At 43.7% G+C, this 25,216-nt stretch overlaps 1 protein-coding gene across 3 annotated transcripts; it reads left to right on the forward strand.

The window, feature by feature from the left end:
* The first annotated feature begins 187 nt into the window (after positions 1-187).
* LOC117398180 (von Willebrand factor A domain-containing protein 5A-like) lies at positions 188-20,083 on the forward strand. Of its 3 annotated transcripts, none has more exons than XM_033997154.3 (18): positions 188-252; positions 2,540-2,587; positions 3,170-3,372; positions 3,721-3,943; positions 4,229-4,395; positions 5,042-5,156; positions 7,259-7,434; positions 7,772-7,860; positions 8,487-8,631; positions 9,523-9,602; positions 10,059-10,173; positions 10,701-10,859; positions 10,957-11,060; positions 16,655-16,878; positions 17,598-17,747; positions 17,993-18,123; positions 18,573-18,699; positions 19,467-20,083. In XM_033997154.3, the coding sequence occupies exons 2-18, from the start codon at positions 2,545-2,547 to the stop codon at positions 19,544-19,546; spliced, it is 2,331 nt and encodes a 776-aa protein (XP_033853045.3). In that variant the 5' UTR covers positions 188-252; positions 2,540-2,544; the 3' UTR covers positions 19,547-20,083. The 3 variants fall into 3 exon arrangements, with proteins under 3 accessions (XP_033853045.3, XP_033853044.3, XP_058872795.1); XM_033997153.3 differs by lacking the exon at positions 188-252 and adding an exon at positions 924-1,064; XM_059016812.1 differs by lacking the exon at positions 188-252 and adding an exon at positions 1,118-1,138.
* The last annotated feature ends 5,133 nt before the right edge of the window (positions 20,084-25,216 follow it).

Genomic DNA, 25,216 nt, shown 5'->3' on the forward strand with positions numbered 1-25,216 from the left:
CAAAGTTTAGTAAGACTGGAAGTAAGACTAATGGGTCTGAAGCTGTAAAGATCGAATATAATTGTGTTATATTCTGCTTTACTTCCTCGGTTCATTTCACCCCAGTAGTGTTTTATGAGTCAAAGCATGTTATTGGCTGAAAGCATGTCAGTCAATTGGTGAAGCCTCTGATTGGCTATTGACAAGAACGAGAAAACAACGTGAGACTGACGGTGGGATTGAAGGACAGTTCTGTTGCGCGGATTTGCTGCGGTGAGGGAAAACAATTGCACATTTTAAATTGAAAGTAAATGATAACGCACATGACATTTATAAAAAAAAAAACTAAAAAAAAATTCTGGTGGAACATAGCCCCAGAAGTTAAGATAATATAAAGCAAATAAGGGAGGGGGGTTTCCGTTGCACTGCAGTGACTGAACCTGTCTGATATAACGCGGCACACCCGTGCAAATACAACATTGGAAAAAGTATTAACAATATCGTGCTGTTTAAAATACTATGTAAATACTGCAACGCCAGCTCTCCTGTGTCTCTATAGACAGAAACAGAATGCACTAAACCGGAACCGCGGCATTGTAATCTGCAGTGTCAATAATTGCGCATACATACATTATAATCAGCAGTCATGAAGTATACAGACGAGGAAGACTCTGTATACTAAACATAGTCTATCAAATCAAACGACATTTCAAAGTTACCATAATAAAGGTAATAAATAGAAGGTATCAAAATTCATATTTTTGAAAATTACGTTATTAGTCAGTATAGATACACGTTTTCAAAAGCACCCCACAACCCCCCAAACAGTAGTTTTAAACAAACAAAAACCCTGTGGTGATACCCTGTGGTGCAAAATGAGTCATAACAGGAGTTGCTGACATTAACAATAGGACGAACGAATAAGCGTGGTTTATTCCGTACTAACCAATGGACAGCGGGTTCAGAGGGGCATTTTTTCTGGGCAAACTGGCAAGTTGCGGGAAATGGAAGAGACATTTTAAAATCCCGTGGGTGCTTCTCAGTGTTTATTAACACGCAGCTGCTGAAAAGACAGACATATGAAGGTAAGAAACTGAAAGTACGCAGTATTTTGGGGACAGGAAAAGACCTCCCAAAATCTACAAGAAACGCTTGCTGGGTCGGACTACATATTTTTTTTTGACTAAGTTTGAAACTTAAAACTGCGTCAATGCTTTCATTCATGCGTGCTGCTCTCGTACAAAGCGTCTATTGATGCGCATTTAGAATTTACTGCACAATTTTCTTTTTGTATTAAATTCCTGCATGCATATTTTTTGCACTAAACTGTATTCGTACATCTGTACATGCTGGGTTAGACCTACAGTCAATAGTCAGTGGTCTGGGTGGAGCCACGGTGCGCATTTTCCTATGCGCAAGGGGCAGTGTTAGACTGGAGGGTGGACGCACTATTTTGGTGTTAATCGTGTTTTATTTCGTGTGTTAAATATTTTGTTATTAGATATTAGAATATTGAAAGTTTCGGGGAAGATTCTTGCTGGCATGCCATGCAGCAATAATAATATTTCTTCAACTGGATGTATGCTATATTGTGGTTATTTTGAGGTCTTGAAAGAGTCTTGACAAAGGACTTGACTTGAGATGTCCTGCAGTGTGTTGATGTCATGCTTTCTATTTTGTGGACGAACTATCTTTGTTCTCCAGTTTTAAATTATTGTCTAATCCTAAAAAAATGTAAATATTCTACCAGACATTTAGTGTATGCAAAATACAATTTATTTTAAATGTTTAAACAATTTCTTGGGGGACCAGGAGATGTGAATAGTCAGATTATTTTCCCAAATGTTTTCATGTGGTGGGTACATCCTGCATTTAAAAACATGTTCATGCAGGATTGCACCGATAGCCTTGCAGCCAAATAATGTTTCTCAAGAAGAGGCAAGGTTAGCCCTCCTAGTTTAGAGAGGGGGAGTCTCCTTTTCTTTATTCTGGGCTGGAAACCTTCCATAGACAATCTACCCAACAGTGACAGCATATGCTCCACTATTAATTCAAATTATTATACTGATTATTGGTAGCCTAAAACTTAGTTACATTCTCCACGTAATATCATTATTTAAATGCAAGTAAAGATTTTCCCATCCAACTAACAGCATGATTTTTCATGGACCTGGCTCCCCAGGTAATATCTATAGGTCAATGTCTTCCATCTTTTTAGTTGTAAAATTGACTCCACTGGGGCCTGGGGTCGCAAAACCCCTTGCGGGTAGGAAAATGTGCACCATTGCTCAACATTGGTTAAACCTACAGAGTCCACTCACTATTTTCTGTCGGAGTCTAACCCTGGCAAGGGGTTTTGGGAAGTGAGGGCCCAGGGGCAAAGCCAAGCTCAGTGCAGTACATTTTACACCTACAATAATTATTATTGTATTGCCAACAAATTATTAACCTTGTTTTTAGAACCAACCTTTTTATCCTAATAAAACCGTCCCTTTAATGACAGTACGGTGGAATATGAAAATATGGTTTATTTTTGTTAGTTTTTTTTATTTTTCAACAGACAAGATGAGAGACTGTTGTGGGCTTTTGACGTTGAAAAATGAACCAGGTAAGAATATGTACAGTCGTGTGCAAATTTGTTAGAACATGCTTCTGTGGTTCAGCAGTGGGCACATATGTTAGAGCACCCCATTGCTTCTGTAGTTTTTCACACACGCGTACCTATTGTTTCTATATCCCTGATGATAATCCTCACCCCCGAGGTTTTCATGCAGGTAGGTATGTAAAGGATGTCCATGACAAATCTTGGTGTTCTAACAAATGTGCACATTACTGCACGTCTGTATTTCTGTAGGGCAGATAAACAGGGATGCATGTACTGTAGTATTAATTAGTGTCGGGTCTGATCGATATATATTTTCACAGTGTGTCTCCCTCTCTCTCTCCCTCTTTCTCCCTCTCCCTCTCCCTCTCTCTCCCCTCCCTCTCCCCTCTCTCTCTTCCCCTCTCTCTCCCCTCCCTCTCCCCTCTCTCTCCCCCTCTCCCCTCCCTCTCCCCCTTCTCTTCCCTCTCCCTCTCTTCCCTCTCTCTCCATCTCCCTCTCTCTCTCCCCTCCCTCTCCCCCTCTCCCCTCCCTCTCCCCTCCCTCTCCCCTCTCTCTCTCCCCTCCCTCTCCCCCTCTCTCTCACAGTGCCTCTGAAGGGGATCTCTGTGCAGTTAAAGGTCCAAGGCTTTGTAGCGGATGTCTGCTCCACTCTCAGCTATGAGAACTCAGAGTCCAGCCCGGTGGAGGCTGTCTTCGTGTTTCCCATGGAGGAGGACTCCTCGGTCTACGACTTCCACGCCGAGATCGGGGGGGTCAAAATCCAAGCTGAGATCCGAGAGAAACAGGAGGTAGCAACTTCTGGGTTGTGTTACAATTATATTAACCCTAAACTAGCAATGTAAGCTGAACTAAGGACCAGGAGCCTGTAGAACTCAACTCCCATGTTAAAGGACCAGTAGAACTGTTTTTTTAGGGTAATTTCCCTTTGAAGATTGAATATTTTCTATAGGCCATAAAGCCTACAGTACTGATTTTCTCACAATACTTCCAGCTGTAATGTTGTGTTTTGAGGCTTGCAGAGTAGAATGGATTTGTGAAATTGTTCATCCATTGCTCCACTCCTTCTTTTTAGTCTCTCTGTCAGTATTTGGGTGAGGAGCTCCAGTGATGAGACTCAATTCTTTCTCTCTTTCCAGGCGCGTGACACCTATGACGACGCCTTGAGCAGCGGACAGCAAGCCTTCCTATTGGAGGAGAGCGATGAGAGCCGGGATGTGTTCAGACTGAGCGTGGGCAGTCTGCCTGCGGGACAGAAAGCGACCGTCTGTCTGTCCTATGTGACGGAGCTGGCTGTGGAGGCGGACGGGGCTCTGAGATACTGCCTGCCTGCCATCCTGAACCCCCGATACACCCCTGCTGGTGAGAGCAGGATACACAGGGGATAGACAGCGCTGTGCAAATGTATTAGAACACATCAAGATTTGTCATTTATATCCTTTCTATACCTGCCTGCGTGAAAATGTTGCACCACTTTGTGGTTTAATTAGTCCTGGGGTTCTTGATGTGTTCTAATAAATGTGTACACTACTGTAGATCTGAAGAACCGCTAATCCAGTTGTCATGAAACCTGAATGAAAAAAAAACACAAAAATGAGGTGAGATAATGTTTCTGAATTATCAGGTCTCTGTCTCCCTGTCCTGCAGGCGCTCAGTCCCTGACCACTCCAGTGTCCGGAGCCTCTGGAGGGCCGGTTCCCTATTCGCTGTCTTTCAGTGCCCACCTTGCCTCTCCCAGTGGAGTCGCCCAGGTGAAATCCAACTGCGACCTCACGCCTCTGGAGTATCTCGGAGACGACAAGACCCAGGCCCAGGTAACAGCCCCCCTCCGTCTGGAGTCTCAGTAAGGCACGAACTGAAACGATGTCTACTTGACTTCTCAAATTTCCATGAGCACGGATTGACAATCCGAGCTGATCCGGGTTCTCCCGCATTCCTCCTGAACCCACGTTGATGGTCTACCCGAGTCGAGTTCTTGACGTGTGTTGGCAGTTCTTTCCCAGCATGCCTTGCAGCTAAGGTCACGTTCATTTGTTTACAAAACCGAAAGGATGCATGCTATTGCTTTGTTGTTCAGAAACCAGGGCCAGTGGACACAGTTATAAATAAAGTGGCGATAGACTTAGGACAGAGGGAAGAAGACTCTTCTTCACGCAGAGAGTGGTTAGGGTATGAAATAGGCTATCCAGTCATGTTGAGGCAGAGTCACTTGGATCCTTTAAGACCCAATTTGATAAAGTTCTGAGATCAATCAGCTACTAGGAACCGGACAAGCATAGAGGGGCCTTATCTCGTTCATAAATTACCTTGTGTTCTAAATTAATTTTCTAATGGTAAAACGTTTATAATCTTATCTCAGAAACTGCAAAGAAGTTGATAGAAACACTCTCTCTCTCTCTCTCTCTCTCTCTCTCTCTCTCTGTCTGTCTGTCTGTCTGTCTGTCTCTCTCTGTCTCTCAGGTCTCTCTGTCTCCAGGTCACAAGTTTGATCGGGATGTGGAGCTGCTGGTTTACTACAGCCACCCCCACCAGCCCACCGCTATTGTGGAGGGGGGGCTAGCCTCGGCCACGCCTGGTAAGGAATGATGCTTTAATATATAGGATGGATAACTTTAAACATGTCCACCAAGAGCCTTATGCTAAACTGTACTTTCGACACGTGTACACTGAGTGTAGACTTAAAGATGCAATAAGTCTTAGAAAGACAAAGTTAACCCTAGCTACTACTTTAGAAGCAGCACAGAAACCAGGACCAGAGGAACACAGTTAGAAATGAAGTGGAGACTTGGTACACAGTGTAGGAGACACTTCTTTACACAGAGGGAGGTTATGGGATCCTTCAAGACCCGAACTGTTCCTTTAAAATAGATGTAGCTAGCAAAACAATTTAATAAATTGTCATTAAATGTGGAGTTTTGAAAGAAACACAATGTAGCACTGTGACAGGGTACACCCCGCCCCTGTGTTGATTTTGTATTGTTATTATTGTAATGTTTTGTGTTTGTTTAAAATTGGAGTGGAGACTTGGTACACAGTGTAGGAGACACTTCTTTACACAGAGGGAGGTTATGGGATCCTTCAAGACCCGAACTGTTCCTTTAAAATAGATGTAGCTAGCAAAACAATTTAATAAATTGTCATTAAATGTGGAGTTTTGAAAGAAACACAATGTAGCACTGTGACAGGGTACACCCCGCCCCTGTGTTGATTTTGTATTGTTATTATTGTAATGTTTTGTGTTTGTTTAAAATGAGGATTTCTTCTTATTGTTTGACCACATGGATGGGGTTACAGCTCCCCATCCAGCTCAGCTCGTGAGAATGCGTGGTCAGCACAGAATGATTTATTGACAAATTGGCCGAGAAACCCTGTGCAGAATGTGGTCCAGGGATAAACTAGGTAATTGATGGCCAGTTAATCCATAAGACACAATATAAAAACCAGCATGCCTTTTGGTTTTGTAAAAGTCTTTTGTTTTTGTTTAAATATTTCATTTGATGTAATAAAGAAAAAAGAGCGTTTTTGTAACCTCTTTACCATCCTTGACAGTCACAAGCACACCTGTATTTTCATTTTAAAACATGATATCTGGTACTACACTAGGCTAAAGAAAGCTCTCGGTTTCTATGCCTTATTCTCGGGTCATTAGCTTCCACTTGCACTTCCTGGGTGGTTTCACTTCGGCAGTGTCTTCTGAGTCAACACGCTACTGGCTGAAAGCATGTCAGTCAATAGGGGGAAGCAGTTGATTGGTTATTGAATTTAAAAAAGCCATTGAAGGGGTCAGGAAAATGTTACCCTCCAGGTAAAGTGACCCAGGAAGTGGAAGACAATCTCAAAAGCATGGCTTGCAAACAGGGATTTCATTAACGCAGAGTAGTACAGATTTTTTAAAATGAAAATCAGGCGTTTTTTAAACTTGTGTTTCTTTCAAAACTGCCCATTTGAGACTTTTGGTTCAAATGGTGAGAAAGGGTGATGAGCTAGACAGTGTAAATGAAACAAAGAGGTGGTTCAGGCAAGGAACTCACTTTAACCTTACATCAAGTTACGTAATCATCAAGCCTGTTTTAGGCGCTTCCAATAGCAGATCAAATCGTCAGTCAAATAACTGGAATCTTATTCGTCTATCAATACACGTTCAGTGATCGTCAAGGAAAGGATGTTTATCTTACCTCAATCCATTACCTCCCCACTGTGCTCCAGAGTTCACCTCCTCCTCTCCAGACTCCATCTGCTTTTTGGTTTCGTCTAACGGGGGAGGGCAGCTATCCTGCCCCCCTGCCCATGGCTTCTCTACTGTCAGCCTCTCCACTTATCTCCTAGCTAATTTATGGGCAGGGGTATCTCTCTGGCCTAACCTTTCGAATGTAGTGTAAAATATGTAGAATGCAGTAGTGTTGGCTAGTCTGTTATAATAAATAATTTATCGCATTATTATTATTATTATTATTATTTATTTCTTAGCAGACGCCCTTATCCAGGGCGAGAATTTCCCGACTGAACTGTAGGTGTCCCATGCAATGTGTGGGAATTTGAGAGAGAGGGGTGAATGGATTGGTCACTCTAAAAGTACATACCATTTTGTGATGCTTGATTAGGCTTTGGTACTTCCTGTAAGCTGTCCTTGATTTTTCTGTTGGTCGATTTGATGTTTTTGACTCTTTTGCTTTTGAGGCTCATTGATGGGGGACCCGCTGGTGATGGTCAGTCTGTACCCAGAATTCCCTGCGGCTGCGTCAACGCCCCAGTCCAGCTGTGGAGAGTTCATCTTCCTGGTGGATCGCTCGGGCAGTATGGACTGTCCAATGAGCAACATGGAGTCGGGGCCAATGCGCATTGAGAGTGCCCGGGTACGGACAGGGTTGGGTTTCATATTCAGTGATATAGAAACAATAGGCACTCATGTGAAAATGTTAGTCCACTTTGTGCTTCAGTTAGGCATCTTAAACAACTTCTAAAAAGTCTCATGCATTTTACCGTTTGTGACCTGTGTGTTTCTTTTCTCTTGCATGGCCTATTAAAGTCATCAATGAAATCAGACAATCACTGATTTTCCTATTTTGACAATTCCCCCCCGATTTTCAGTGACCGTGGTTTGCTTTCATATGTCCAATGGTGTGTTCTAATACATGTGCACGCTGCTGTGTGTTCCTGACATGCGCGTTCAATCTGGTGTCTGCTCTGCAGGACACTCTGCTGCTTCTCCTCAAGAGCCTGCCCCTGGGCTGTTTCTTCAATATCTACGGCTTCGGGTCGCACTTCGAGGCGTTCTTCCCGTGAGTACTGCAGCAAATCGGCCAGCTTCCTGATCCAAAAATCCATTTAGGAGAATAATACCGTTTACGAACGAGAGGAGGCCACTAGGCCCTTCTGTGCTGGTTGATCTCAAAACAGGATCCTAATGATTCAGCGTCAACAACATAACCCATTCTATAAGTGTCTCCTTCCCTCTGTCCTGAGTCTGTCTCTACTTAATTTCCAGCTGTGTCCTCTGCAGCTCGACTGCACTGCAAGTATTAGCTAGAGTTCATTTAAAGATGTCAATCAGACCCCCCCTAATTCTTCTTTTTGCTAGTCTAATAAAATCACTCCCCTCTGTTTATCTTCATAGCTCTTTCTTTAAGCCCTGAGATTAGTAACCTGCAAAGCTAGAAATCATTAGAACCTCCTTTTAGTCTTTTTTGGGTGTCAAAGTTCTAGATGAAGTTCCCTTCACTTTGACCTGTGACCTAAAATGTCCGTCATATTGTCGTGCCGTTTTGGTTTTCCTAATACAGGCTTCATATTCGTATTTGGTACAAAGCTGTGTTCTATGATTCTCTGGGTCAAGTTTTATTGTGGGTATTGTACAAGGGAATTGCTTTTTATATAAGTTGCAATTGCGTTCCTGTGTGTCTCTCAGGGAGAGTGTGGAGTACACTCAGCAGACGATGGACTCTGCTCTGGGGAAGGTGAAAGGGATGGGAGCTGATTTTGGAGGGACGGAGATCCTGGAGCCACTGAAAGACATTTACAGCAAAGCCTGCCGACCAGGACACCCCAGACAGGTGGGAAGGGGGGTGAACCGTAGCCTTCCAAAAGTGTTGAAACCAAGAATTTCCAATCTACTGCTGAAAGACACATTGTGCTAAAATTAGAATTGGGTTCAAGACCGCCCTTAAATCCCACATGCATTTTCCAGGAGGATATTTCCAGTTGCCAGTGGGAAGAGGGAGGTAAAGAATGAAATTGCTGCATGAAACAGTTATCCAATTCTGACCTGTCAGAGAAATCTAAGATGGTTTTAATTCATTTCCATCCCACTCCTCCCCCATCTCCACCCTTGTACTGCAAGCAAACTGTCAAATTACATGCAAGTAAATAGATGTATATTAAACATTAGCTGGCATTGTGAAACATTTGCAGTAAATCGTGTAAGAGTTACATACAAGACAAGTTCAAAATGTGATCATTTAAAACACGGTTTGTGTTCTAGTTACGTTACTGATTTATAATTGAGCTGCTGTGGCTTTAAGAGAGTGATGTCATGTGCCGCAGTGCTTGCTGGGATGGTGGAGGAGTTCTGGTTGCAGTACAAGTGTGGAGTCAGGTCATTACTTTGGCAGCTTCAAGCTTACAAGAATCAGTTCATATTCCTGTTGTTTATAGTCAGAAAAGGCATAATCAAGTGACTGTATATCCGGGAGACACCAGAATATACATTACCTGGATTGCTTTCACAAGCATCTGTCTGGAAGTGGTTTTCTACCTCCGACCGGCTGGCTGCAATTGCATTATGTTACTTGTGATTGCCTTTCAATACAATTTCATACCCCTAGAAACAGATGTGATTCATAGATGGGATGCTTAATCGATCAATAGAAAATGTCAAGATTAAACGTCCCAATAGAACCAATTTTGCACTTCTCTCTCTCACTCTCTCTCTCTCTCTCTCTCAGCTGTTTGTCTTCACAGACGGAGAAGTAGGGAACACAAAGGATGTCATTAATGAAGTCAAGAAGCATGCTGGCACTCACAGGTACTGGGAGTACTGGCACAGACTGGGACAAGATCCAGCCTTTTGCCCTTTGACCTCTCATTTCCAGTGTTCGTTACATCATCCAGAATGATAATGATTCCACAGCAGGGGTGTCTAACCCTGGTCCTGGAGAGCCACACTCCTGCAGGTTTTCTGGGTATCTTTAAATCATTGATGGCTAAAGACCTGGAACAAAATGTTACAGTGTTGATCAATTCAGAAAATAACTGGGTTCAATGAAGTAATTGAGAACTTGTGTGGAATGAAAACCAGAAGACCCTGCGGCTCTCCAGGACCAGGCTTGGCCATCCCTGCTGTATACAGTATAACACTTTATGGTGTTCGTAGTGTAAGAGTTAGTATGGAAATATCCTGTATCTGCTATCATTTCATTTGTGATGACCTGTTTCAGCAATACCCAGCCTGCTGTTTCCACTGGAGTTTGGTTTGTTTCAGGTGCTTCACGTTTGGGATTGGAGAAGGAGCCTCCACAGCTCTGATCAAAGGCATGGCCCGGGCAGGATCGGGTCACCCCGAGTTCATTACAGGCAAGGACAGGATGCAGCCCAAGGTACGAGGCCGGGGATTGTGACGGGAAGCGTGGCTGTAGCGATACGCTCTAGCTTGTTATCCACTGTTTCCATTGATATTTTACCTGTGTTGGGGAGTAACTCATTACTAAAAGCTGTATTTTGTTTCACGGTTATCATGGATTTCACTACTGTAATCTAATTACATTTTTGAGGAACTTGCATTACAGTAATCTAACTACATTTCAGTAACTTACTTTTTCAGACAGGTAATGCAATGTTGTCCTGTATTGTATGTGAATAAAATAATATAGATACTTTTCGTTACATTTATAAAAAGGACTACAGCGAATGCGTAACATAGAAATCAGAAAGCGCTTCAACAGTGCAAGTCAAACCTAACATGAAGTGAAGGGCGGAACCATTAAATCAAACCAGAGTCTGGGGGTGGGACTAGAATAGAGTACCCACGGCCTGGAAGAGAGAATCACAGTTCAGTGATGTACAATGAATGGGTTACCCTGTGTGTGAATCACAGTTCACCGGTCTCCGTGTTTGACTCTCCCAGGTGATGCAGAGCCTGAGGTTCGCACTCCAGCCTGCTGTCAATAACATCGTCCTCAACTGGGACGTCCCGGCTGGACTGGAGGTTGTTCCTGTGTCCGAAACGCCAAAGGTCCTCTTCCGGGGTCATAGGTCAATCCTGTACGCGCAGCTCAAAGGAAAGGTATGAGAGTGGCGAACAGATTCAAAGAGCAGCCGTGGACTACCTGCTGGTAAAGTACAGGGAGGCCTTCTGTAACATCCTCTCTGTCTCTCTCCAGTTTGATGAGAGTGCGGTGGGTCGAGCGAGTCTTCAGTACAGTCTGGGAGACGAGCCCCACAAGACGGAGATCAGCTTCAAACTGCAGTCGGACAAGCACACTGGGTATGACTCCTAACCTCTTACACAGCACACAAGCACACTGGGTATGACTCCTAACCTCTTACACAGCACACGAGCACACTGGGTATGAGTCATTAGCTCTTACACTGCACACAAGCACACTGGGTATGAGTCATTAGCTCAATGGGTATTCACGAGGCAGGAGCCAGGGCCTGTATAAGGGATTACTGAATAAAGCCAAAGTGCTTGTGACTTAGTAACAGAATATGGGTTTCTCCTTGACTATTCGGAGAACTGCACTCGCTGAGGTGAGGCCGAACCGATCGACCTCCCCCAGAGGAAACTAAGGGAGGATAGAGGATGAACCAAGGTCTCCCTGGCTTGCTGAGTCGTCTAGTCGAGAGAGGTTAGACTCGGCTGACACTCCGAGGCCGCATGGAGAGTCTTGCAATCTACGCAGGGAGAACAAAAGCACTGGAAAAGAGAATAAGAAATAAAAACATAGGTTGGGAGCAGCTTTCTCTTCGAAGGGGAGACTGGCATGGGTGCAAATGAATAGATTAGCAGGAGAATGGAAAAGGAAATCTAGTTAAAGTTATTTGGCTGGGAGTCCCCTCTGGTTAGCGGGAACCTTCCTCTCAGAGGGCAAAATGACGTAGTCTGCCTCTAAGGTCAGGAATTGAGCTTCACCTGCCCCCAAAAGAGGACCCCAGGCTCCCCGCAACTGCATCGCCAATTCAAAGAAGAGATATTAACTAATCTAACGACTCGGTGGAGTGGAAAAACCCCGCCTTTGTGGAAGGAAAACTCCGGGCATACTTTGTTTAGTGGAATAATATCGAGGAGAGAAGAGCGAATGAATGTAAGATTCCACTGCTGATTTTAAGGTTGGCTGCTGATGTTGCTGCACCTATACAGAATGAATGGGAGAATACGATTGGAGAGTAAACAGTTTAGAATGAGCTGAAGACCAGACGATTGCAATTGTAAATTTGAGTTGAAAACCAGTTCTCTGGATGGAGGGATGGATTGAGGGGAAAGGTTTGAGCTGAGGGAGTCTGAATTGCGTAAACTAGAAGGAGCATCGCCAGTGTTATTAGAGATACCTAGAAGTTGTAGGGCTTTCAAAATAAATGTATTGATAACTGAAATCCAGACTAGCTGGCGAAGAAGTTGCATAAATAGAAGGGAAGAGGAACGGCCTTAATAATATGAACAGTAGATTCATTAACACAAGAGATTAAGATAGTTTTTTTTTTTTTTTTTTTGTGAAAATGGGCCCCAAAGATAGGCCACAACGACAATAGGGAATACTTGAAGTAAGGCTGTGGATTTAAGCTGAGGAGGAAGATTTTTGATTTCTAGAGGCCAGACATCTGAGAAGCAGACGAGAGAGAGCTGATCTAGGAGTGCTTCAGCTGGAGGGGCTGTCGTTTAGATGAAAGAGGGCAGATGGAATGTGAATGAGCATCGCCACAGAAACTGCACATGTGTAAAAAAAACGGCATCCTTTGGAAATGAAGAATTGAAATAATTACACAGCTGACTGCCGCCGGAATGTTTGATGGGTCTTCCATGGGAATCTTTGCTTGTTAAAAAAGCAGGCGGAGCTGAAGAATGAATAGAAAAAACTGCAGATGCACGATTCCTAAAAAAAAAAAAAGAGGTTGGCGAGAGCAGGGGGGGAATAATTTAAGGCTGACGAGGAGACTGAAGAGGAGGCTGCCTTTGGACACAGAGAGGTAGAATGGGTTGAGGAAGCACAGGAGACCACTGAAGAATCTATTAAAGAGATGAGGATCGGATCAAGACCAGTCAATCAGTGTATTGTCCAATGCTAAGGAAAGAGTCCCGGCTCCAGCCCCCCGAAATACACAAAGGTTCTACGAATAGAGAACGACTGCGGTTCGATTTACACCAGAGGAGGCAAGGGAGGCAGTGCCTCCTTAAAAAATACAACCGTGTGCAAATGTATTACAATACCCCAAGATTTGTCATCCTTTATAGATAGATATATATATATATATATATATATATATATATATATATATATATATATATATATATATATATACACATACACAGTGCCTTGCAAAAGTATTCAGACCCCTGACCATTCCTCTCATATTACTGAATTACAAATGGTAAATTGAAATTTTGTTCTGTTTGATATTTTATTTTAAAACGCTGAAACTCAAAATCAATTATTGTAAGGTGACATTGGTTTTATGTTGGGAAATATTTTTAAGAAAAATAAAAAACTTATATCTTGCTATGTTGCTTTCTAATTCAAAACTAAAACATATTTGAAGTAATACATTTTGAAAAATATTCAAACATTAAAACATCACTAGAAATGTTTTAAAATTTAAGTCGGTCTCTAACCTGATGTATTTTCTGCCTTTGTAAAACAGTTTAGTTAAACATTATAAAGAATTTAAAACACTGAAATAGGCTTCACCCTTTAAGGTACAAGGGACATATTATTAAAACCGATGCTAATTTTCTAATTTCGGCAATGAGGTGCACGAAACAGGGTTTAAAATGTACTGACATCTGGTCATCCAAATGGTCAGTTTCCTCCTTGTGATGCTTGAGTCGCTTTCAGATGTATTTTACAAAGAAACCATTTGAACAACAAGCGCTCAGTTCCTTGTGTTCCTTCAGGGGTTAACAGTGATTGGTTGATTTTCTCATCCATAATTTATAATAGTACATCTCTCCAACCCCAGCCACTCTGCTGGATTCCTCCCACTCCTTCACTCCTTCGACTTCTGTCTCTCCTTGTCCCCTCCTACCCACAAAGCTGGCCGTCAACTGGACCTCACCTTCTCCAGGGCCTGCTGCCCCTCCAACCTCTCTGTCACCCCCCTGGACCTCTCTGATCACTATTTCATCTCTTTTTCTCTGTCTCTCCCCCCTCTCCCTGCTCCTCCTACCCCCACTGTCACCTCTCGCCGTAACCTCCGCTCTCTCTCCCCCTCTGTCCTTGCCTCCACTGCTCTCTCTCACCTCCCTCCTATCGACTCCTTTTCACAACTCTCCATAGACTCTGCTACCTCCACCCTCTTCTCCTCACTCACCTCCTCCCTCGACTCCCTCTGTCCCCTCACCTCCCGACCCGCTCGCCCCTCCCCTCCCCATCCCTGGCTCTCCTCTGTGCTCCGCTCGGCAAGAATCACACTGCGATCTGCTGAAAAGAAATGGAAGAGAACCAAACTCCCTGCTGCCCTAGACCTTTACCGCACTCTTCTCTCCTCCTTCTCCTCTACTCTCTCCTCTGCTAAATGTGCTTATTTCCAATCTGTAATCCAAGCCTCCACTAACAACCCACGTAAACTATTCTCTACCTTCTCCTCCCTCCTAAACCCTCCCCCCCCTCCTCCTCCCTCCTCTATCTCCCCTGACGACTTTGCCTCCTTCTTCTCTTCTAAAATCTCAGATATCCGCAAACTCTTTAACACCTCTCCCTCCCCCGCACCCCCTCCTGCTCCAACCCCTACACCCACTACATCCCCTACTAACTCGCCCTCCCTCTCCACCTTCTTGCCCCTCTCAGACTCTGACCTCTCCTCCCTGCTCCAGGGTCACAAACCCACCACGTGTGCCTTGGACCCCCTCCCCACTCACCTCTTTCAAGCTGCTGCTCCTGCTCTACTCCCCTTCATCTCCTCCCTCCTCAACACCTCTCTACTTTCTGGCATCTTCCCCTCTGCCTTCAAAAAAGCCTCTATCACTCCCCTCCTCAAAAAACCTACCCTCGACCCCACCTCCCTCCAGAGCTACCGTCCTGTCTCCCTCCTACCCTTCCTCTCCAAAACCCTCGAGCGGACTGTACACCGCCAGCTCTCTGCTTTCCTGTCCAACCACTCTCTGCTTGACCCTCTCCAATCTGGCTTCCGCTCTGCTCACTCCACTGAAACCGCCCTTCTCTCTGTCACCAACTCACTTAAGTGTGCCCGAGCTGCCTCTCTCTCCTCTGTCCTAATTCTCCTCGACCTCTCTGCTGCCTTTGACACTGTTGATCACTCTATTCTACTATCATCTCTTGCTGACCTGGGGATCTCTGGCACTGCTCTGGCCTGGTTCTCCTCCTACCTCTCCAACCGCACTTACCAGGTAACCTGGCGTGGAGCAACCTCCACACCTCACCCTCTCTTGACTGGAGTCCCCCAAGGGTCAGTCTTGGGTCCTCTCCTGTTCTCTCTCTACACCCGCTCCCTGGGCCCCCTCATCGCATCCTATGGTTTCCCATACCATTTCTATGCTGATGATGCTCAGATTTTCCTCTCCTTCCCCACCTCTGACTCCACCATCTCCTCCCGTATCTCTACCTGTCTGTCTGCTATTTCCTCCTGGATGCACTCGCATCACCTCAAACTCAACCTCTCTAAATCTGACCTCCTTTTCTTTCCCTCCTCCTCCCCCTCCTCTGATCTCTCTATCTCTGTTCCTCTGGAATCTACCACACTCTCTCCCTCTTCCTCAGCTAAAAACCTTGGAGTCACCCTGGACCCCTGCCTCTCTTATTCCCAGCACATCTCCACTCTGGCACGCACTTGCAGATTCTTCCTGAGCAACATCCGAAGAATCCGACCCTTCCTCACCAACTATGCTACCCAGCTCCTGGTCCAGGCCCTGGTACTCTCCCGCCTAGACTACTGCAACTCCCTCCTGGCTGGCCTCCCTGCGTCCACCACCCGTCCGCTCCAGCTCATCCAGAACTCTGCTGCTCGCCTGGTGTTCTCTCTACCTCGCTTCGCCCACGCTACTCCACTACTCCGCTCGCTCCACTGGCTCCCGATCACCGCTCGCATCCAGTTCAAGACTCTTGTACTAGCCTACAGATGCCTTGATCAGACTGCACCCAGCTACCTCCAGACCCTCATCTCTCCCTACACCCCCACTCGACCTCTCCGCTCCGCCTGCACTAGAAGACTGGCTCTACCTCCGCTACGCTCCCCTGCCTCCCGAGCCCGCTCCTTCTCCACCCTTGCTCCGCAGTGGTGGAACGACCTTCCTACAGATGTCAGGACTGCCCAGTCCCTGACCACATTCCGGCGCCTCCTTAAGACTCACCTCTTCAAACAGCACCTGTAGAACTCCTCTGTTGTATCCTGGGACACTATCACCCTTCATTTAAATATGCTTTATTTTGCTCTTATCTGCCCCCTATTTTACTGCATTTAATCCTGTACCTCAGAATATTGTAATCTCCCAAGTGTTTAATCTGTAGTATTTTGTACTTAATCATATCCTGATGTAACTATCACTACTTAATCATATCCTGATGTAACTTTCACTATTATCTGCTGTATTATTGAATTGTGGTTTGTCACACTTGAGAATTATTGTATTTCTTGTTCTTATTGTATGACTTATATTGTAACACTTGAATGTATTTGTATTTGCTTGCGATTGTAAGTCGCCCTGGATAAGGGCGTCTGCTAAGAAATAAATAATAATAATAATAGTTTCTGTATTTTTCAGTAGATGCCTTCTGAACCTGATCTAGCTGTACCTTCTAAATCTCAGTGCTGTCTCCATGACTAATACCATTGCTCCATGAGTGCAGTGCAGTCCTCGTGGACGTTAGAACCACAGCACTATGAACTTGTCAGTGTTGTTCTGGGCAGGCTGACGACTCACCGCCTGGCCGCACGGACCCTGATCTGCTCCCTGGAGGAAGGAGGGAGCGTGGAGGGAGAGGGCGAAGATAAAGAGAAGGTGAAGGAGAAAGTGGTGAAGATTAGCACCGAGGCCCGAGTCATCTCAACACACACAGCCTTCATCGCTGTGAACAAGGACCTGAATCAGGCTGTGCAGGGGCCTCTGATCCACAGGAACATGTGGCCACAAAGTGAGTGCCTGTCAACCAATCAATCAATCAAAACCTTTATTTATCCAGATGAGTCAATTCAGAACAAATTCTCATCTATACTGTCCAGCCCATTGCACACAGTCACCATGCTGAGGCGCTAGGGAGGCCGCGCTTTGCTGGATCCCTGGAGCCACCATCGCCGTCGTTGTGTGTGCTGATGAATAAGGCTTGGTGGTCCAGTGGTTAAAGAAAGGGGCTTGTTCTACAGGAGGTTCTGGGTTCAATCCCAGCTCTGCCACTGACTCACCTGTGTGTGTGACCAAGTCACTTAACTTCCTTGTGCTCCGTCCTTTGGATGAGACTTAAAAGTGAGGTCCTATTGTAAGTGAATCTGCAGCAGCAGCAGTAGTGATGCATAGTTCATCCCCTAGTCTCTAAGTTGCTTTGGATAAAAGTGTCTGCTAAATGACTTAATAATAATAATAATAATAATAATAATAATAATAATAATGAATTTAATCAATGAGAATAATATTACGTAACTTTATTGACATGGCAAACATACCTGTTAGAGAAGAGATGTATTCGAACAGACATATTATTTACAATGTGAAATAATGTACGTTTTGGGTTTCTGAACAATTTGTTCCATGTAATAGGAAATCGTACATTGCACTGCCTACAGGATCTGTTTTTCTGCTAGTGCTTTTTCGAATGCCCTTCATTCAGAGTCCTCACTCTACCATTTTGTCTTTCAGGGAGGTCTCTGAGAGGCCAAGCCTTGAGTTATAGTTTCATGCCGCAGGTGGAGATGCTTTGTGACGATCAGAGTGATTTGTTTTGTGGAGATGTAATGTATATGGATAGCGGTTTTAATGCCATGTCGTATGATACTGCACCAGACGCAGGTAAGTAACTCGACAAGATTGTGAAATACAGGTTTGTTCGTTCGTTCATTCTTTCTTTCTTTCTTTCTTTCTTTCGTTTGTGTAAGAGAAGCATTTATAAAGTTGGGGCCGTTCTTTTGCACAGGTTATGTAGAGCGTCAGAAATGAGGTGATTTTTGTTCAGGGACACACACTGGAGGAAGCAGTAGCTGAACGGCTTGGGTTTTGATTTCACACTGGTTTTCCTTTTCATCCTGGCTCTTCAGAGGTGAAGGAGGACCCCATGCTAACGCTGATCTCCCTGCAGAAAGCCGACGGCTCCTGGGAGCTCAACGAATCGCTCGTTTCTGTGTTTGAGAAGAAAGAGCAAGAAGCCATCAGCAAAATGCCAGCCGAGGTGAACCACTGAGAATTTCACTGGAGAGCTGAATTGACTGGTCTAGTGATCAGCAATGTGCAGGTCTGAGAATGGAGTGTTTAGACTTTGCTAAAGTGTTTTTCTGCAGAGGGGATAGAAGCCAGTGGGGTTATCTCTCCTCGATTGATCAGAGCATTCACAACATAATGATGGTCTTGATTGTACTAATGTTAACTCATTAAGTGCTATTGTCCTCATTTTGAGGACAAGGCTACCTTTGCAATTGTTTGGAGCATTTTTAACTGGCAGCATCTACCTGTTATCAAAATGTTATCTTTAACTATCTTGTTAAGATAACATTACCGTGATTTTTTTTTTTTTTTTTTGTTAAGGTGAAATTTCAAGTAGAGTTGATAAATGCTCTAATAAAATCCATTGTGACTTAATCCCAGCATTTTCCTCTCAATGCCATTTGTGTGTGTGTGCAGGTGAGTGACAAGGCCGTGTGGGCGACGGTACTGGCGTTGCTATGGCTACACGGCTTCAAGGCGGAGCTAAGGGAGGAGTGGGAGTTCCTGGCAATGAAAGCGCTCTCCTGGGTCAAAGCACAAGCAGGTAAAGACCTAACTACCTGACAGTGAAGCAACAACCAGGCCCTGCTTGCTAAACACTTCAGTCTGTCATTTTTATTTTCTGAAGGTGAAAAATAACATTTAGAAATACTAGAAGAAACTACAATTTAATGACTAACGTAACGTATCCAAAGCACAACCACAGGGTTCAGCAGAACAGGTATGCTTGACCACCAAAAACCCCACTGCCTTTACAGTATTTATTGTAAAAAAAAAAAAAAAAAAAAAAAAAAATTAACAAAACTAGAAACTCTTGTTCTTTTTAATAGTAGGTCTATACCTAAATACTCTCCTGCTATCCTCCTGCTCACTGCTACATTAGAGAGAGACTGCAGCTACATAGGTCTTCAAATGAAACCCGTTTTATAGTGATTTGCATTTTAAAATATGATAGATGGCATTAGACTGGGTTAAAGAAATCTCGGTTTGCAAGCTGTGCCTTCAGTTAGTGTTGCACTTCCTTGGCCACCTGGAGGGGGAAATGATCGCCACCCCTGTCGTTAACCAACCAGCTGATTCCCCCGACTGACTGCTTTTAGTTACATGCTTTGGCACTGCTGCAGAGAACCAGCAAGTGTGACAGTTATCCTGAGAATAAGGCATAGAAACTGAGGTTTCCTTAACCTGGAATAGTACCAGTATCGCGTTTTAAAATGTGCTACAACTTTCCAGACTGCACATTTGAGACCGGTAATGGATGTACCCCATTGCTTCCCTGTTAATCCCCGCTGTGTGTTTGGTGTGTTTCAGGGGCCAGTTTGAAGCCGTGTCTGGAAGCAGGGAACCGTCTCCTTGGCTGCAAGGTGGAGCCGCAGACACTCGCTCTGTGACGGTCCAGACCTCAAAGAGCCTCAATCAGCCTTCTATACCCACTGCAGCAAGCCAGCTCCTGCTCTGAGCAGCACACTGAATATTTAGCTGTGTAGAAATGATATATCTGCTTGCTCGAAGAAAGCAAATAACCTAGACTGGAGGTTCCTAATCGATAGTCTACTGTGAGTCCAAGAGTACTGCTACTGCTGATGTTAAATACACGACGTTATAACACAGCTATTTGTATACTTTAATATTTGACTGTGTGCACGTTCCGCAAGTTACAAACAGTTCTTTCATAGTTTGTCATATCTATTCAGGGGCAGTTATCTTGTAATCATATTTTACGATGACTGACGCCTGTATGCAAGTATCAGCCCCTGTATTGAATAAGATTTGCAGCCGAAATGTTTGCCTGAATTTGTTACCGAGCTTGGCATTGGCTAAATAGTTGGACATTGCTGGAGAGCACTGACTTTAATTGAACTTGTTAACGCTGTTTCTGATATCGATGGTTACAATGCATAAATAAGTAACGCGAAGTACCACAAATACTTCAGATCTCTCCAGTGTTTGGGTTTTTGCAGAAATGGTTTTGATTTATTTTGCAAACAAACTTGTACTGCGTGTGTTAAAAGACAAAAAAAAAAAAAGATTAAAACATGATAACCAAAAGAAGTTTGGGATTGTACTGTTGTGTGTGTTTGTAGTTTTCAAGCTAAGCTTGAGGCATGGAGACTGAACTGCACCCTCCCTCACCCCCTAAGAGAAAGGGTGCTCCCTCCAGTCCAGGGCAGCAGAGGCATGGAGACTGAACTGCACCCTCCCTCACCCCCTAAGAGAAAGGGTTCACCCTCCAGTTAGTTTCTGACCTGGTAATAACAATGGGAAGTTTATTTTGATATTCCCTCGGTTTCTTCTGAATAATCACTGTGTTTCTTTGGTAACTGTAAAAACACATATTAACTTACTTCCTTCTGACGGTAAACTATTCTCTCACCCCTTTTGCTTTGTACAGCGTGTATTACACATAAGGGCTTCTGTTTTTTTTAACCGATAAAACACCCCCGATACAAAAATGAAACTGGTGTAGAGCCAATAAACACCAGAAAAACACTAGACACGGTTCCTCAATTCATGTTGATTTCACCCCTTTCCCATCTAAAAAAAAAAAATACAAAAACAAACTACCTTTCCCAGTGCTTTGAGGCAATGTCCCGCCTTCCTGACTTGCATCTATCATTGATTTGTTCAGAATACTTTAAACCCGCCCCAACTACTGAATGACAGCAAATTCCTACATTTGTATTGGAGAAACGAAATTAAAATTAGGTATGGAGACTTGTTTGCGGGATTTAAAGCTATATTAGTTACAGATACGTAGAATTTAAAACAAAATTGCAAATTGTGGCGAATTGTAAAAAAAAGCCTAGACACTCGTGCCCATAAGGATGTCGTTGTGGAAGACAGCAAAGGAAAAAGGAAAGAACTTAAGTGTGCAAGTACTGTCGAGTTACTAAACATATTGTGACAGAAAATGACGGCCAAGCATTTTGGAAAGTAACCAAGAACAATAATTTCATTCAGTATTTAAAAAGTGAAATCCCCGAAAAAAAAAAAAAAAAAACATTTACATAAAACTGGAAAAAAGTTTAAAAAAAATAAGTACGATACACGTTGCAAACATAAAATATACAAAATGATTAAAAACAAAGCATTAACATCGTACTGTTAGTTACCATATACACACTCATTGCGGAATAATACAAAGCAAATTATACTGTATATCTACTTGCTGAAGCGCTTTTTATTTTAGCCGACGAGTTGTTCAGTTGTAGCAGGCAGCAACAGCAGAAAGGAGAGGAAGGCTCATGAAATTAGTTGGAGACTTTAAATTGATGAGAAGCAATTACCCCCCGTAGTACGAATTAAAACGGTGTGTCACCTTCCTCGTCTACACGCAGGAACTCCACAGCAGATGTCAATGAGCTACTGCCAGCCTTGCAGGTTTCTGCTCTGAGCTCCCTGGGCACCTGGCCAGTACAGGGTCCACAGTAGCGCGATGAGGAGAAACAGTCTCTGCCGGTTTTGGCTCCCTAACCCCACGTCGCATCCGACGCTCCCTTCGGAGTCCCCAGAGAAGACTGGCGACTTCGCACAGCCAAGACGTGAACCTGTGTGACTCACCCTGCACACCACGTGGCCATGCCTTGACCAGGTGAGCCACTCAGACTCTTACTGTTTCTAATATCGACCAATCTTTCTCTGCCCAAATGTATTGATTAAACACTAAAGGAAGGACGAAATTAAACCAGTTAATATCTGTATATACACATGTATTTATTTACTCAACATATTACAAAATAATAAGCCCAATTACACTACAGTAGGTCTACAGTTACACGCTGGCTGTATTTGTTAGTTTCTTATAGTTTTTTGGTTGTGTTTTGAAGTTAAGGATGGTTTGAAGGCATACCTCCATTTTGTCGATGGGTTTCCTGTCACCACTGGGGTCGTCTTCAGTCTGTTCCTTACCCAGCTCCATTTTCCACTTTTCCTACAAAGCAAAAACAGTAACACTTTGCATTAAGTGTCTGCGTATCGGAACACCTGCTAAGAGAACACTTCAGCTAAGAGAACACCCTAGTGCTGAAACTGAATTTTTCCCATTGTAAATGCTCCGCCTAAAGGAACAGGAACTTCGCTTAAAATAACACCTTTTTGGCACCGATAGCGATTTGTTCACAACGGATACAGTACTGTTTTGTAACCTGAACTCATCATCATCAAACTTAAATTCAAATGGTTTATTTAGGGCAGCAGTGTGGAGTAGTGGTTAGGGCTCTGGACTCTTGACCAGAGGGTTGTGGGTTCAATCCCCAGTGGGGGACACTGCTCTTGTACCCTTGAGCAAGGTACTTTACCTACATTGCTCCATTAAAAACCCAACTGTATAAATGGGTAATTATATGTAAAAATAATTAAATAATGTGATATCTGTATAATGTGAAATAATGTATAATGTGATATCTTGTAACAATTGTAAGTCGCCCTGGATAAGGGCGTCTGCTAAGAAATAAATAATAATAATAATAATTCAATTGTTCCAGAACCGCTGTCATATCATTGCTTCGTTTTGCATTCTGATTTCCACGAGCGCACCTCATCGCTACAAAATGGCATGTAAACAAACAGCGAAATGCGCCGCTGTTTCTCTTGCTACAAAAAGGTGGAAATTGTTGGGCTCTTGAAAAAAACCTGAATCAGACACAAGTCGCCGCGCAATTTGGTGTTTCCCGTTCTTGTGAGCTGCTTCACCATTCTGTTAAATTATTTTGTGCGTGTCTTGAATATTATTATTATTTGTTTATTTAGCAGACACCTTTATCCAAGGCGACTTACAGAGAATAGGGTGTGTGAACTATGCATCAGCTGCAGAGTCACTTACAACTACGCCTCACCCGAAAGACAGAGCTCAAGGATGTTAAGTGACTTGTTCAAAGTCACACTGAGTCAGTGGCTGAGGTGGGATTTGAACCCGGGACCTTCTGGTTACAAGACCTTTTCTTTAACCACTGGACCACACGGCCACCTGTACATGTATTCATAATTTAATCTAGCTAACTTCTGTGATTTAACACATACATTTTTTCTTTAGCTACATTTGTTTAACGCGCGTTAATTGTCCTCTGTCTTGACCCTCTCAGCATATCATAATTAATTTCCAGTGGCATTATTTATTAATATATGCAAGTGAAGGACTTATGAATGGGAAGTTTTTTTAAACTTTGACAGTTCATTGGATAGAAAGACTGTTACTTATATTTGATAGTTCCAGTATCGCAGAATGCATCTTGTCTGTTGTACCACCTGCCTGCTGTAAACACGCTTTTTCTTTGGGTGTTGTCGAGTTTCGGTGGGAAGTAAAAATATTTTGGCAGGTAATACGAGCACATCGCCTTCAAGCAAATTCTTTCGGCGAGCTGGCAAACGCGTTGTTTTCGAATGGAATATTTTTTGGTTCCTTGTAATTATATTGTAATTATATATTCCATGAGATTTAAATATGAAGCCACTTGTACTGGACTGTAATACCTGAAACAGAAGAAGAAAAAAAAAACATGCGATATGTCAAACACACTTTTGTGGAAAATGAGCTGGCTTGCGCAGGGTGACACACAGCGAGTCAGTGGCTGAGCTGGGAACCTCCTGGTAACAAACCACTGCCCCCCCAGCCTGATAACTGGGTGCTTAAAAATGGTAACTCAATTGCCTTTCAGGTAACCAACTGTGCAAATGATCCTTTAAACAGTCCTTAATAAATAGGGCTCTTAGGATCTCCTTTCCAAAGCGTTCCCTCCATTCCTTAACCTACTAACTACCAAATTAACTTTTCTCTGAAAAAATCAGAACACAAGCTGTATTTATGTAATTTGATGCGTTGCAATTAGATTTAATAATTGATAAGAAGCCCTGCTGTTTAAATGAAGACCAACCTCTTTATTGATAAAGGGGTGTGTATCGCTGTACACGTCTCCATCATACACCGGCTCCATTACTTCCTAAAAAAAAAGCTGGTGTCAATTTTTGGTGTCTTTCACCTTTCGAGGCCCAGGTTCAAAAACAGCACCAAGTTTGTTATGGTGCGTTTGGGTTTTGTAAATAAAGCCTGTTGAAATTTCAAAGGTGTTTAGTTACATTTGTCAGGGATCGGGTTAAAATACCCATCCCTGGAAAACATGCAGAATGTGGTCTTGTTGATTAACTGGTTGCCAATTAGGGTCTGCGGACATGTATAAAAGAGCAACTGGGAGCTGGCTTCATTGTTCTAATCTGAATAGACTGCGGAGAGCATCCATTTACAAGGAAGGAAGGAAGGAGGCTGTGTGGTCCAGTGGTTAAAGAAAAGGGCTTGTAACCAGGAGGTCCCCGGTTCAAATCCCACCTCAGCCACTGACTCATTGTGTGACCCTGAACAAGTCACTTCGCCTCCTTGTGCTCTGTCTTTCAGGTGAGACTTAGTTGTAAGTGACTCTGCAGCTGATGCATAGTTCACACACCCTAGTCTCTGTAAGTCGCCTTGGATAAAGGCGTCCGCTAAATAAACAAATAATAATAAACAAATAATAAAAGAAGTCGTTTCGTTCTCTGTGTGGATAGCAGTCCCTTGCGAAAACAGGGCTCATTATGCCATATATTCAGATATGTTTGACACAACGTAGGTCACCCAGCAATATCCCGTTCAGTGTGACGCTCGGTCACTGTGAATTGCACGATCCAAAGAGACACTCGAAGGTTCAGTGGGTGTCCTCTGATCCCACGACCGAGCCAGCTTCCTCTTCTACACCCAAGGAACTAGACAGTGGATGTCAGCGAGCTACCGCCCTCTAGAGGACAAAGGCCAGCCCTGCAGGTGTCCACTCTGAGCTCACCGGGAGCCTGGCAGATAGGGGCCGCTGTAGCCCTGCCAGTTTGGAATCCCCAGCGAAGACCGGCGACTTCGCACAGCCAGGACTCGAACCCGTGCGTACAATTCATTTTTGAGGTCGACCGCCACTTTATTTAATTATGAGTAATTGGTGCTAACCCTAATTTAATACTGCGGTGATGTATTTAAAACTCTGTTGGAGTTGCCAACATGCTAAACATATTAAAAGAATGTTCAAGAAATGTAAGATTTTACATTG

This window comes from Acipenser ruthenus, chromosome 54 (genome assembly GCF_902713425.1).
Source record: "Acipenser ruthenus chromosome 54, fAciRut3.2 maternal haplotype, whole genome shotgun sequence".
NCBI lineage: Eukaryota > Metazoa > Chordata > Actinopteri > Acipenseriformes > Acipenseridae > Acipenser > Acipenser ruthenus.